At 46.1% G+C, this 15,216-nt stretch overlaps 1 protein-coding gene across 3 annotated transcripts in view; it reads right to left on the bottom strand.

Annotated features, from left to right (window-relative positions):
- Positions 1 to 1,719: 1,719 nt before the first annotated feature.
- The window catches only part of RGS6 (regulator of G protein signaling 6), a 287,036-nt gene continuing 273,539 nt past the window's right edge, over positions 1,720 to 15,216 (bottom strand). For all 3 annotated transcript variants that reach the window (XM_065064488.1, XM_065064489.1, XM_021287283.2), the window contains one exon: positions 1,720 to 6,107. In XM_065064488.1, coding sequence (XP_064920560.1) covers positions 6,057 to 6,107 — 51 coding nt within the window. In that variant the 3' untranslated portion in view covers positions 1,720 to 6,056. The remainder of the gene's footprint in view (positions 6,108 to 15,216) is intronic.

Raw genomic sequence — 15,216 nt, 5'->3', positions numbered from 1 at the left:
TGACCTGGGCACCTCTGACCATCTCAAACAGCATTAGACTCCTTCACATGTAACTCATTTGAGCACCGAGTCTGCAAATTGCTCTGTAAATTCTGCCCACTGACATCCACCCTCTGCACGGTGTGAATATGCAGTTTCCTATTGCAAATGCAAGAGGGCAACCACACTGACACTTGTGGCAATAGGCACACATTCACATTAAAAGGCTTCCAGTAATAGCATTGCTGTGTAAAGGAAACCTTTGAAAAGCTGGTTTCCAAATGCTTAGCAGCAGGATTAGAAGGTTGCTTGCTCTTAGCTGTGAGCTTTGCAGATGCTAAGGGCTGGCAAAGCAAAATCTGTACCACATGAAAAACTTGATCAGGTCTGACTCCCTCCTGCCGTGAGATTACTTTTCTCACTACAAAGCATTTCTCCTCACCAGTAAGTTCAAAGTATGTATGGGCATGAAGATAGCATATTGTTCACCAGCTCACTGTTCTGCTGAGCGGCCGCCTTGCTTGTTTTCTATCTCAAGTTATAAACAGTGTCGAGAAGCTGAAAAATTGCTCACAGCTTAGATGACAAAATCATGATAACCTAACCTATCTTACCTTACTGTGAGCTGTAATTTAATAATCCTGTTTAATCATTAAACCACATGTATTGGGTTTGTGTGGCAAGGTTTTAGTAGTGGGGGGGCTACGGGGATGGTTTCAGTGAGGAGCTGCTAGAAGCTTCCCCCATGTCCAACAGAGCCAATGCCAGCAGGCCCCAAGGTTTGGTTTTAGTTCTCATCCTACTCTGATTTGATTGGTAATAAATTAAACTAATTTCTCCAAGCTGAGTCTGTTTTGCCCATGATGGTAATTGGTGAGTGATCTCTCTCTGTCCTTATCTTAACCCGCAAGTTTTCATCCTGTTTTCTCTCCACTGTCCAGCTGAGGAGGGAGAGTGACAGAGCTGCTTTGGTGGACACCTGGTGTCCAACCAGGGTCAACCCACCACACCAAAATAAGAGCAAGTCAAGGAATTCAAGGCAAGAGCCAAGCCAGGGAGTATCAGATCACTGCTCAAAACTTAAACAGGCTACAGTCAGCTAGAGACACAGGAAGCCACATAAAGGGGTAACAAAGCTGTTGTGCAAATGGTTAGAAAGATGTGGCAGAAAATTTGTATCTGTTTGGACCAGTTGAAGGAGCCAGAGCCAGCTGTGAGCTGCTCCTGCTAGTCAGGAGTCTGCAGTGGTGCCCTATTCACATCCTCTTCCCAGGAGACCATCTTGTTATCTAGCACACACAGTCCATTCAAGCCTTGCTGTTGACATAGATGCTTTGACTAAACCCTTATGCCTGATGATGATTGAGTATAACAGTAGTTGCTGGTTATTTTCCAGCATGTTTTACCCTCCACTGAAGGGCACAAAGACAGCAAATGGACAAACGTGTTCTTTGCCCTTTGTGCTGCGTACTATCTTATTATATTATCTGATTTTTTTCTAAGGATATTTCACATGGAGGTGAGGAAATAAACCAAAAATTATGGAAAAGCAAGAAAGGAGATAATATAAACAATTAAAACTTGAGAAAATATGCTGCTCCTGTCACTCAGCTGGAGACACTGAGAACAGGGTTAGGCCAAGCCCTGTCCATGGATGCAGCCAGAACTCAACTGATGCCAGCAGGATTATTCACGTGTGTGTGTGTGCATGACAGACAGAACAGACTTGGTCCTTATTGCTTCGACTTTTCCAGGATGCTCAATTTATTTGTGCATTTCAGGAAACAGACCAATAAAGTCAGATGTTCTGTACCTGGGTTCCCCTTCCCCCACCCCGAAACAGAAATGATTGGAGGCTAAAAGCATCACCCATGCCAGAAGAGGAGAGAGCCAAATCCTTACCAAGGCAAAGGGGTCACCAAAATCACCGGGGTTTCACCTGAGTAAGAACGAACTGAAGAACTTCACCATAGTCTGTGACAATTTGGCTGAAATGACAATAAGTCAATTTAATTTTTTTTTCTCAGACCAAAATAATAGACTGGATGGGGGAATGCTCTTGCCTCAGCTTCTTTGAAGTTATAAGATTGGTATTGCTGAGATCATTCCAGAATTTGGGTTATGGTGCAGAAAACTGGTGTGTTTTTTGCAGTCCAAAATGAGGCATATTTTGCTTTCATTGTCTCACTACCACCTCTTGTAGGATTTGACTGCAGCATGGAAGCATCCTGATATAACTTTACAGTGCATTGTGTTGTTGTTACTGTAGTAACTTATTACTAGGACACCTTGTGTTATCTTTATTGCTGCAGTACCTGATACAAATGTACCACTGTTTGTCCACACACATGGTTATTCCCCAAACAAATTTACTGCAGCATCCTGTTGTGTCTTATTGCTGCATTATCAAAATGCTACTTTACTACAGCGGCCTGTATTACCTTATTGCTACATTTATCCTGGTATTATTATGTCAGCTTACTGCCACTTTTTATGGCTGCCCTGCTACCATTTTATTACAGTACTCTATGGGATCTTAGCACTGAATTATACTGAGTACATTAATCCATTCGCCTTAGCCTAACTGTCTGCAAAAGCTTGCCAACCCTTCCTAATGCTTGTCCTGGTGCTGTTTCACCACAATAGCCACGAATGCTCCGGATACTCTATTATCTGAGTAACAGTGTACAGCCATATTTCACTGCCATAGCTCTGTAAGTATGGGAAGCTTTGTAGCTAGTTTGCACAGCATGGATGTTGTAAAAGCTTTCCAGACTGCCTTTCCTTGAAACAATGCCATTTAGAACATAAATTGAGGTGGAAAGCTGATTTTCTAGCTCATCTTCAGGACGATGAGGTAGTTGGAAGACATGGGACACTTATAAAGCAGCAGATTACTGCTTGCAACACTCAGTGGGACACTGGTGAGCGTACAAGAGCAGCATCATTTGAAATAAGCAATGTCATTAAAGAGCCATAATTCAGGGATGAGGTTCATGTGGAAGCAGTTACATGTTAGTACCATCATACGTGAAGACACATCATACATGTTCCCAGGAGGAGGCCTTGTCTACTCTCATGTCTGTTTTAGAGAAATTTGGTCAGGAAATGAGAAGCAAAGCTTTCTTCTCTCCAGAGAACATGCAGCTCTGTCCGCTCAGCTGGCCATTACTGAGCAGATTAGCCTGCACGAGTGTGCATTTAAATGGCAAGCTGTTCAGCATCCAGCCCCCCTGATGTACGCCCATATGCACGCACTCTGTGTCTGTAAAAATTCCCTCCATGCACTCAACTGTTCAAATACAGCATATTCCCCACAGGCAAGACACTGCGGCAGCCAACACAACCGTCCTGCAGGAACAGAGCAGGAAAGACAGAGCAGGCGCTTTGCTCATGGGGCAGTGGCACATCTCCAAGTTAAAGTCTGGCACTGCTGCCCCCTGTACAGACCATAACCCCAATTCCACTTGTCCCGTGCACTTGTCAGCATCCTCCAGTCCTGCCCACATGTGCCACCATGCTGCAGGACACTGAGGAGTACCCCCATGGAGCTACCCCATCCTTCCCCCAGGAGAAGACCTGTCCAGTGTCAGGAACTCACTGCACAGCAGAGAACCCCTGGTAACACTTTGCTGTCTCTGCTCCTTGCTGCACACCAGGGTTTCATGCTTCATGCCTACATCCCGCTCAGGAATGCTCTGCAGACCAGTCTGGAGGTCCACAGAACAGACCTCCTGTTGGGAAATGTCTCAGCCTAGAGATTGGGCAGCACTGGCAGTAGAGTAGCTTGGGGTGTGAGCAGCAGCTGGTTTAGAGAGTGATGCATGGCAATGGTGGGTTTGACACAGACAAAACCACCATTGACATGGCTCTGAGAAGGGCCAGACTTTGCATTTCCCCAGGGACAGTGTAAGTGGACACATACGAATGTGCATGAATGAACACCAGGGCCTGTTACACGGAGACTGAGGGGACGCTATGGATGAGTGGGCAACAGAGGACAAATGGGTCCTGCAAGGACAGCCAAGTGACAATTTGGAGGGGACAAAATATCCCCTTCAGAAGCAGTACACCACACAAATGTACAGGCACATCCATGATGGTTCTGCCGTATCCTTGCTTGTGTGTCATGTGTGTAGGACGATTCGGACTGAGGCTGTTTATGGAAACAGGCATGTGTAAAGAACAGATATTATACTCAATATTGTACTGTACATTCATGCAGGTGTAGAGGGTTCTATGTACCTTAGGTAAAATGGGTAATAGGAGCCTTTTGGAGAAAAAGAAATGTATCAAAATGAGAGATGTCATGGGTAAAGAGGGACGGTCCTTTTTCTGACAGAAACTAGCGTGGCCTAATTTTGTACATACACAGGCCTAGATACTAGAGTAATACTTGCCTCAGAAGTGAATATTGTCAATAGCCAGCTGTCTACTTAGCTAGATGATTTTGCCTAGGTAGGAACGCAGACTTGTAGCCATATAGTACTTTCTATCACCTGCACAAAAAGCCAATTTGCCTTGTAATGAGTGAAGAAGGCCAAGAAATGTCTATTTTCATATATACTTCAGATCTGAACTGCTTGCAAAATACGGGAGGTTTTGTGGCACTAAGTCAACTGAGTGCTGAAAGTGTCATATATAGGCAATATACTGTATGAGAATGCAGTCCATTTTCCTATCTGCAGCTAGATACATGGGGTTTTTTAATTAAAGTCACTTCGGTTCTGTCCTCATCCTATTGTCCATACTCCCAACAGTTTGAAATAAACTATGGGGTCATCTCTTGCAGTTGTACTCATGGGCTGCAGGTCAGATAAGTTTTAGTGGAAGATCATTTCCCCAAGTGGTACAATTTCACCCATACACTTGTGCTTCACAGCGGAGTCAGTTATCTGAGCTCTATATCATGGCTGGGTGTGCTGCTGTTCAGGAAGGGTTACCTGGCTCCCAGCACCCTGCCCTATCACATCCTGCTTCTGCTGGGCCCATCTCCATCAAATCCCTCCTCACTGTAGACTGAATTTTGAGACCTGCCCACATCAGAGTTGCCCTTCCCTGTATACACATGGGCAGGTTTTGGCCCTCTGCAATTGGAGTTGGAGTTTCTTCTAAGTGGTTCAATTCTATCTACTTGGAGTAAAGCTTGAACATCCATCATTGAGTAAGTATGCAAAACCTTAAATAAATAGAAAATCAAATACAATAGAAAACAACTCACTTTTAAATACCGCGCGTGTGTGTTTGTGTGTGCATTACACAACTGAAACATGACTTTTGAGCTTCAGGCAGAGTCTGATCACATTTGCACTACACGCACATGCAAAGCGATTCCGCCGACATCAGAGGATTTGTACCAAGATTGAAGTTTGACTCAGTGGGGCAGATCCTCAGTTGATGAAAACCACTCACACTCTCCTGTCTTCAGGTGAGGATCTGGCCATCATTTCTGGACATGCTACATGCTATTGGAAGGACAGCGAGTGATGAACTTAACTAGTGCGTTTTCTTTTTTTTTTCATTGCTTTAAAGGAGAGATGTAGGAAAGAAAAACAAAGGTAAAGTCAATAAATCTACAGGAGAAATACATTTGAGATTTCCTGAAAAGGAGAAGCAGCTTCCAGCAGATATTTTATTGGATCCAGATGGCCACAAGAAAGGGAGCAAGTGGGACTGCGGCACCATCTATTACAGCCGTGTTTGTGCCAGGGAGAGAAGAAATGAAGGAAAAATAGCAACCTCTCTCAGCTCTTCTTTCTCCAAGTTGTGGTTGGGTCTGTTTCCTTACAGAAGAAAACAGCAAGCCCTTGCCTTGTTGACCTTCTGCACACGGTGAAGAGTGTTCCTCCAAACCCTGGTCAGAAACAAAATACCTGCACAGAGCTTGGCGTCCTGACAAAGCTGTGCAGGTAGGAAAGTGCCGATGCAAACCATGAGGAAAGGGGCTCCCCCGACGCATGGCTCCCCACTTGCGCTGGCTCAGGCTCTCTCCCCTGTGGGGACCCGCTCTCCCCGAAATGCCCCGTCCCCGGTGGTGGTCCCAGGTGTCTCTCCTGCGGGGCGGCCGGCTGAAGCCGTCAGGAGGACTGCATCAGGCCCGTGAGGCGCTTGCTCGCCAGAGACTTTCCCTGGAGAGAGGGACAGACAGACAAACGGAGAGACCCAGAGGTGTAAGTGATGCTGTGGGGTCGTTTGGCCCCAGAGCACAGTGCATGGCTGCCCGCCCCAGCCCTGCTGACAGGGAGGTAGGCAATGGGGGATGAGCATTCTGGATGCCTGTGGTTTTGCGCCAGAAGGGTGGCTTACCATGGAGGGGTTGTGGCTAGTGATGTCCAGGTGGCTATCACTCATGCTGTGCCTCAGGACACTGTCTCAGGAAGATGTTTCCTTTCTCTGTTATATGGGAACTGGGTGAAGCAAAACCCTGTCCCGTGCTCACCCCTTCTCGTCCTGCCCGGTGCCATCCTGCCAGCGCCAGGCCATGGCTCCCAGGCTGTAAAACCCAGGCTGGGGGGAAAGCTGGGATGCCCTTCCCACAGCCTGCCAATCAGTGTCATCTGCACATCATCTACTGGAAACTCATCTAGGAAAAAAGTGATTTTAGAAACAGCTTAGCCTGTCCTGCCGTGATACCACTCCTTTGCCTGCTTCTTGGCCTCATCCCCTCAGTTGCCACTTGCCTGCTCCTGTCTGGTCTTCCTGCCTTCCCCATGCTCTCCTCTGAGGCATCATGAGGTGCATGGCCATGGCAGCCTTGCTCACACGCTTCTGGCAACCACACTAGCTTCCCCACTGACTGGTGGCACCAAGGAACAGGGAGAAGGTCACCTGCACATCTGAATCCCTCCACTGGCTTAGGCCATGCAGCCCCTGCATTCATCCGGAGCAAAGGAGGGCCTACAGCTGGTCTTCTCCATTCACACATAACTAGGAAGCATATATCCCCACAGGGGATACTGATGGCTTTGCAATTACAGATCCAACAGTGAAAAATTATTTAAGGTATTGCACCAGTTGCCGTGTTTCTTTAGTTAGCTTTCCTCTTGAAAAAAGATCTTTTTCTCAAAAGAAAAAAAAATTCCTGGTTGAAATAAACATCCAGGGAATACCAGAGAGCTGTGGAATACCTTAATCAATCTTAAACAACCTTCTCTATGTTACTATATTTAGCCAAGATTTCCTTTGCAATAGAAAGCCTTACTAATTGCTGTTTGAAAGATCCACAAAAAGAGCAAGAGAAACAGATTACACAGTGAAAATGAGTATATGCAAAATATAGGAAAATTTGAAATGTAAAATTTAGCAGGTCACATGAAATAAGCCTTGTTTAACAATTTAACACTCTAAGAAAAAAAGAAACACCCCTCCCCCCTTTGATTTCTAGTCTCTTCCCATTTGGGGCTGCACCAAGAGGATGGAACAGTTCCCTGCAGAAGCCTCATTTTGTTACTCAGATGTGTGCATTTTACCAAATAATTTGCTCGGCTGTGCAAACACATACAGCCTAATCTGGCCGCTTTCTGACCCACTAAAGGTAGTTGGCTGCTGTAAACACTGTTGTCATTTAGACTGTCCTGTCTGGGATGAGATAGCCACAGTCACTGCTCTGTGGCCCCTCTGTCTCTACAACGGAGCCCATACCCAGGGCATGGCTTGGGAAGGACCAGCACCCTCCTAGAACTCAGCAGATATGCCAGCACCACTGCCATTTAAGGCATGCATGCTTTTTTTCCACTATAAATCAAATTTTTTATTATTTTTAAAAGCACTTACAGGAAGCTCATCCTAGTGCCATCCCAGGAGACTGCCAGGTGCTTCGCAGGGCAATGCGTGGGGGGCTGCAACCATGGCTGCCATTTTGCTGCCATTAAGCAATATCAGAGAAAGAGTGCTAAGGAGCTACCAGTTCCTGAATCCAATTTATAGGAAGAAGGTAAAGATGTGGATATACATTTCCTGTAGCCTAACTGGTTTTAGGAAAAAAAGTGTTAGTTTCTACCTGTATTTGGATGCTCCCTGAGAAAAAAGAAAAAATAAGCCTTAGTTTTGTATAATGACTATTCAGTCAGACTCTAACTAATCTGTGACAGGCAGGTCCTCCTGTTATCTTCTCACAGGCAGGCAGCTTGGGGGTCTGCCAGCTCCTCGCATCAGGGGCCATCGGGCTGAGGAGCAAACACTGTTCCACATGCAGCCCTGATCCCAACATGCTCATGTTCAAAGCGGGAAAGGGGAAATGCCAGTGCGGGGCCAGGCTGAGGGGAGGGGGCGGCTGACAAAAAGGCTGTCCTGGAGAAGGTGGTGGATCAGATACAGGGCCAATGGCTGCGGTTTGCACAGAGCAAAACCTCGCTCACCGGTTTCCCAGTGGCAACTGCTTCCCTCTGCGGGCAAAGGTGGTGGGCTCCATCTGCAGCTCCTCCTGTCTTGCAGGAAAGGTGTTAGCCCAGGAACCCAGATCTGCTGGCTGGCTCTGCAGCAAACGACCTGCCTGCGGGCTGGGATGAGTTCCCAGTGCAGAGCCCGGCTGTCCGGGAGGATAACTGCGTCAGGGATATGTGAGATGCCAAACAGCCTCACGCCCGGGGACACGCAAACAGATGGGTGCGAGAAGCTCTGTCTTAAGACAGAGAGAAGCAGGCAGCGATGTTGTCTGCTTGGCTGTCATATCCACCTCTCTGATAAGACAGACGGCAAAAGCACCCCTGGAATCACATACAGGGTTTAATGCTGTGAAAATTTTGGCTACAAGCAGGAGTGCTGGGGTCTAAGTAAGTGCAACATTAGGCTTTAGTAACGAAGTGGCCCTTCACTACAGGCATACTGGTATAGAGGATTTTGTTTCAAATCAACACAGAGACAAGTGTCAGCCTCACAAAGTGGGTCTGAGCAATACCAACATCTACCGGCTGGAGGTGGGTGGGATGCTGGTGATCAGCTTTGGAGTCTCCCATCTTAGGGTCCTCATTAAAAAAAAAAAATAAAAAAAGGATCAGGAAAAACCAGGAAAACTGATACTTGTTTCCTATTACTAAAATTCACAAGGGAGCAAAGCGTTGTGGTGCAGGTGGAAATGCTAGATGGGGCCCACTTGTTGAGGTAAATCAACGTGACTCAGTTTCTTTTCAGAGAACTGCTGCTGATTCACACCAGCTGAGGGGCTGGTCCCTGGCATCTCTCTGGTTTAGCCCTCCAGGGCTTCTCTGTCACAAAGTCCACCAGGAGACACAAAACGTTTGTGCTGGTCCACTGATAACAGCCAAAGGGTAGCACACGCAACAGCTCCTTTGGGATAGAGTGGGGGCTCAGGCCCCAGGACCTGCAGCATTTCCTTCCAAACCCACTCACCCCTGCTCACCATGAGGGCATCCATGGCCAGACAGTCCAGGACAACATCAGTGTGCCTTAGCATCATTGCTTTCCTGTGTCCAGAAAAGAGGCGTCCAGGCGACCAGGCGAGGGTGACTTGGGTCTACTCGAGACAGCAGAAGTGAGATGCACCCCTGTATTTTTTGCGATCCTGCGACCCTTCGCTGAGGCTTCTATGGCATGAGCACCTGAGTAAGCCAGGTGAAAGGCTGCTCTGAGAAGCTGGAGGTAGCTAAATCAGCTCATAGTTGGACGCAATACATGTCAAAAAAGTTCAGGCCCTAGAGGTCACGCTGGATTTCATTCAACACTTGGCCAGCATTCCCCCAGGAAGATCTCTGATGGAGTGAGGAAGTTTTGGATTACTACCATGTGAAAGTTTGGTATAAAGAACACCCAGTTTCTTCAAAAAGGCTCAAACAAAATAAATTATTTTTTCCTTCCACATGTCTTTGTTCGGCATAAAAACACTGGCTGCCCCCACATTTCTCTCTCTCCTTTCCCTACTGAAAGAAAATGTGAACAACTCCTGCCTTATTTCCAGGAGAAATTTCATCTAAGATGTGCCAGGAGGGGATCTGAAAAGCATATGATTTCAAGCTGAGCACACTACAGTGCTTCTTTCACACTGTCGTATGCATATGCTGAATAACTTCAGGCAAGATTAGAGTGGATGTAAGTAGTAAACTTTTTACATGGGGTCTAAAGCTTATAAAGAAATCCCCAGTCCTTCAGTTGCAAAATATTTGTCACTACTAATTAGGGTTACGACAATTAAAAACCCAAACTGTTGTCGCTCAAACGGCACAGCACAAGCAGTAGGACATATGTTGTAGGGCATATGTTGCGTGTCTTGTTGGATGCAGGAAGGTTTTCTTTTCTCTCATTCCCTGCGAGCAGCTGAGCTGTAACACAGCTTTCAGGCAAGGATCATGTGCAGCTTCGGCTGTTTCTCAGTAAAGGTAACATCCAGTTCTCTCTATGCAGCTGAATGATTTATTTTTTACCCTTGAACACTGGCATGACAGGACCCTCAGTCTTCAGAGGCAGTGTAAAATCTGATTTTGGAGTAACCTAAGGAAAAAGTCATGAGATTCTTAACAAACCTTATGGATCTGCCCCCCAGAATCTGACTTCCACGCATGTGGCCCATCCTACTGCTTCGCTACACATGAGGCAGAGGATCAGACCCTGGCACTTGCAGACCAGCAGCGCCCTCACTGAGGCCCGGTGAAGTCAAGATCAACCTGTAGGTCATGGGAGACGTTTAACATCTTTGATGGCTGAGGCTTTGCAGAGCAGCTACTAAACTAAAGTGTAAAATGCAATTAGCAATTAGTTTAATGAAGCAGAATTCAGCAATTTAATGTAGGCAAGAAGCCAAGGAAGAGGGAAAAAAAAAGTATGTCCAGGAGACGGCACTCCTTTCAAGACTCCTGCATGAGCCACTGGTGTTTCCATCTTGCTCTTTCCTTTCACCCAAAACCAGCACTTGAGAGAGAAGGCCTGGGCTGTGCACTATCTTCTTTTAATGACTTTAAATAGAAAGTTTAGTTTTGTCCAGTACCAGAGGTTTCACACAATATTAATGTGCTTTGCCCAGCACAGAACACAGTGCATTTTAGCATGCAGACATTCACCACCACCAGCATGCACAAGCCAGCACTTCCATGCATTTGCAACAACTTACCTCAACACACAGGTGGGGTTTATCCCACAAGGAGCTTTGTGGCTGCAGTGACGGAGGAGAGGAAGCATGCGGGGAGCTCCTGGTGTGGTAGCACAGGCTCCCTGGTTTGCCATGTCAACACAAACCAAAGCACTTTCATCCTGACTGTTCACCTCCACGCTCTCCACCCACCAGCTCAGGACTTTGTCTGCTATAGCTGACTTCACCTCTTGCCTTCCACCTCTGCCCTTTTCCCAGCCTCCTTTCCCAGCCAGAAGCATCACCTGTCTGGAAGAGAAGCCACGTTGCCCCGTCCCTCTGTAAGACTCACAGCAGAGGACTGAGGTGCGCCTGCGTCTCTGCTGGAGAGGAGCAAACCCTTCTTCCATCAGCTTGAATCTGAGGTTTTCACATGGCAACAGGCACTGCTCAGACTCCCTACATTTTAGCTCATGTACTACAAGAACTTGGGCAGTGGGCAGACAACATCCTTCTGAAGAAAGAGCTTGTCAGGGCTCCAGGTCCGCCAGCGCTGTTTGGGTTTCAATGTTATATTACACTGCAGATCTTGGGGAAGTTTTATTTTTGTGTCATTTTAAAAACATTCTTTTTATTAGAGTTTTTTTCTTCATGAAAAGATACATTGCAAACATAAGATAAAGTAACATAAATTAACAAGGTTAAATATGAAACAGAGTTAAAAACATCAACAATAAAGGAAAATAACTTAGTTCAACACAAAATAAACACAGACACATAGACTATGAATATATATAACATAAATTAGCACACAAAATGTGGTGGACAATACCACCAATCACAAGCTGATACAGACTGAAAACAGGAGCTGCCAAGTGGCTGTAGAAGGTAAGCAGGGGGGCAGCTGCCCCTGGCGTGCAGGATGCCCACCCGTTCTCCCCAGTGCAGCCTCACCAGTTACCCCAAATGCCTGCAGAGTGGGCCCCACTACTCTTGTAAGGCTTGACTGAGAAGTTACCAGAGCTTCTCACCACTACTGCTAATCACAGTGAGGCTGAGCGGCCTTGGGTTAGGTTCCTACATATGCTATTGCTTTACTTCTCTTCCAGCTTACACTGCTATGGGAACTGTTCAGAGCTGTAGACTAATTAAATCGGCAGAGCCTGTGCCCATTTTATTTTGTGAAGATTTCCTAGGCTTCCTAAGTGACGCATTATGCTTTGTTTTGAGAAACATCAGCACACCACTATGCACAGCATAAACCAGGAGCTGACACAAGTCCTGTACTCACCCACTCCTAGAACAGCTTCATAATGGTTGGAGCTCTCGTCTGCCATCCCACCAGCACTGGGAGGAAGATCCTCTTCTGCTATGGAGTGGTCTGGGCTCCTTGTCTCTGACAATGTGTTTGAGCCCATTTTGTCATTAGTTGAAGCAGCCTATGGACTGCTTAAACTTACTACGCTGAAGGAGGGCACTTGAGCACAGCTCTGCCAGGTGGGCAGCCTTGGGCCATGAATCCAGGGCCTGGCCCTCCCTCCAGCTAAAAAAATGTGGAAGTGAAGGCTCACATGGATCACTGCAGCCAGTATGCAATGGTGCAGTAGAGTGCTTTTTTCAAGCCACTTCAAAAAATGCCATTACTGTGTACTGCTGGTCTAGCTCTTGGGCAGGGTGCAATCCTGTTCTTTCTTTTGCATGCAATGGACTCAAGTTTGTACAACTGCCGTCAGCGGGACCAGGAACCAGATACGTAAATCTCTTGCACAGTCAGAGCAAAACAAAAACATCACTGAAATATCAAGCCCCTCTGGAGTATCAGTATAAGTTTGACTGAAATCATAGCATTGCCTAAGCCTGCTCACCCCTCCCAAGACCGTGCTAAGGTCCTGGTTCGGTATTTGCAGCTAGCAGCTTGACCTGTCTGTAGTAGGAAGGTACCAAATTTTTTCTTCCAAAGTCTGTGTGTGGCAAGAATAAGAGTCAGTAAATGAACAGTAAGCATGTCCTGAGCCCCATAGAGTGCCTTTCATTGAGAAGGATCCTGAAGCACTTCACAAACCACACACACAGGGATCACTCACCCACCACTGAAAGGCAGAGATCTCGTGGGCAAAAGGCAGCTGCCATTCTGCACCAGCAGCACTACACAGCAGTGGTTTTAGGAAGAATAACTTACCCACCAGAAATGATGAATACTTATCTTTTAAAGGAGCCACCGTGTACAGAACTGACTACACAGAACACATGGAACACATGCAACCTACTGCTTACCAAACGGACAGGTGTGCAGCGTGAGCTTACACAGCACATACATTTTCCAGGTATGGTACTATGTCAATACTAGGAATAGATGTGATGTATTCAAGCATGCAGCAACCAGTCAATACATGCACTGTGCCGGCCATGCACTCAGTCCTCCACAGCCCTGGGTACTGACTATTGCACGTAAGAGAGCCAGCGGACGCCAGGATGCAAATACTGACTGGATCCTCTCATGCTTCACGTACATTCTGATGGCTTCCATCACCTTTGTAATGCAATTACCTTTTCCCAGTAAAAGCCAGTATTTAGTAATCACTGGAGTAGTGGAGCAAGCACTTTTTTTTAAAGCAAAATATCTTCCAAAAACAAAAATAACCCTTTTCCCAGGTGTCTTTTCTTGGTGCCAAATCTAAGAAACTTTGGCATTCCTATATCCCTCCCTTCTAGATGTTTTTCTGATACCCACTTCTCCAGAATCTTAGTGTATCACCTTTTTATACATTCCAGTTTTTCCACCACTATTGTCTACCCATAATGGCTTAAACCTTTGTCCTTATATTGCAGGTTGTGAATGCTTTCCAGGCCCTCAAATGGTTATCTGTTTATGCATGCTGGTAGAGCTGGCAAAGTGAAAAAGTGGGAAAGCTGTTAAGTATATGACAGTTCTATCAGATTATCAAGGAATCAGTTAAAAAGAGAGCCCTGATGGTAACAGGCAGCAATTCTTCCTCCAGCCTTACGCCTTCTTCACTGTGTTCATGGTTAGTATTTGTAATACATCACGGTCATGCACAACTGTGCAAAATATCACACAGTTCACCTCAGAAAGATAAGATCCCATCAACACATTTCATGCGTGTGACACCATACTCATGAATTAAGAACAGGACAAGGACAGTTAGAGTGCGACTTGGACTCTGATCCAACAGCAGATGAGCCAATAGGAATAAAAACCAGCATTAAGTAGTAGCAGTGGCCAAGGGATGAAACTGAGGATCAGGAAGATGGGAAAGTGGAAGCAGGGAAGAAAAAGGGTAACAACATGGAGCAGGAAGAGAAGATTGCTGACAGCATCTATGAGGGGCCCGCCAGGCAGGCAGAGTAGACACTAGGGGTTTCATAGCTGTGTAACGAAAATGAATAAATGCACGTGGAACTAAAACTAAATGTGGGACTTCAGGTTTCACTCAGTACTGAACTAGGATGCACTTACAGTCCTGAGCCAAGGTTAGTATAGTATAAAATAGCCAAAACATACCAGAAAACTAAAGCAGGGGAAGTGCTACCATGAAAATGCCAGTTTGCACCACTGCATTTTAGGCTTCAGACAAAAAGCATCCTAGCCACTGAGCTTGACAACTGTATTAAATGCAAGATCTCCAGTCATATTCTTGTCCCTGTAAAAGTCACCTCTGCATGAAAAACCAAGATGGCTCCACACTTGTTAAGGATGTAATGTGGGACTTTGTCCCCAGTGCTTCTGGATGAGAATACAAAACCGCTCTGCTGCTGCTAACACAAGGACGACAGCAGCTCCTGCTTACCAGCTTCTGCGTTCTGGCCACTGCTGCTCTGCCTCATATGGTTAATGAAGCCAGGCCAGGCTGTCAATTCAGTTATTCACCTATGCCTGGGAACTGAGACAGTCTTTGGCCTTCATTGACTTGCTGTCCCATACAACGTATTCCATCCATAATGTCCAGGATTCTTTAAAGAAAGCTCATTAGAAAACTTTTATTCTTAATCTACAGTCTACTTTGCGTGCAGCTTGAAGACAGACCACTCCTTCCTTCACCTTATTCACTTTCTGCACAGAGCTGAATTTATCACCTGGAAAAGCTCCCTGCTTCTTCATACCTGATCCCTCGATACATTTCACACCACATCTCTTCTCTACATCTGGGGTCTTCTGCAATGCTGACATTAATATAAATCTCCCAAGTCCTTTAAGTCTC

This window comes from Columba livia, chromosome 5 (genome assembly GCF_036013475.1).
Source record: "Columba livia isolate bColLiv1 breed racing homer chromosome 5, bColLiv1.pat.W.v2, whole genome shotgun sequence".
NCBI classification, from domain to species: domain Eukaryota; kingdom Metazoa; phylum Chordata; class Aves; order Columbiformes; family Columbidae; genus Columba; species Columba livia.
This window is presented reverse-complemented; position numbering and strand designations above follow the sequence as displayed.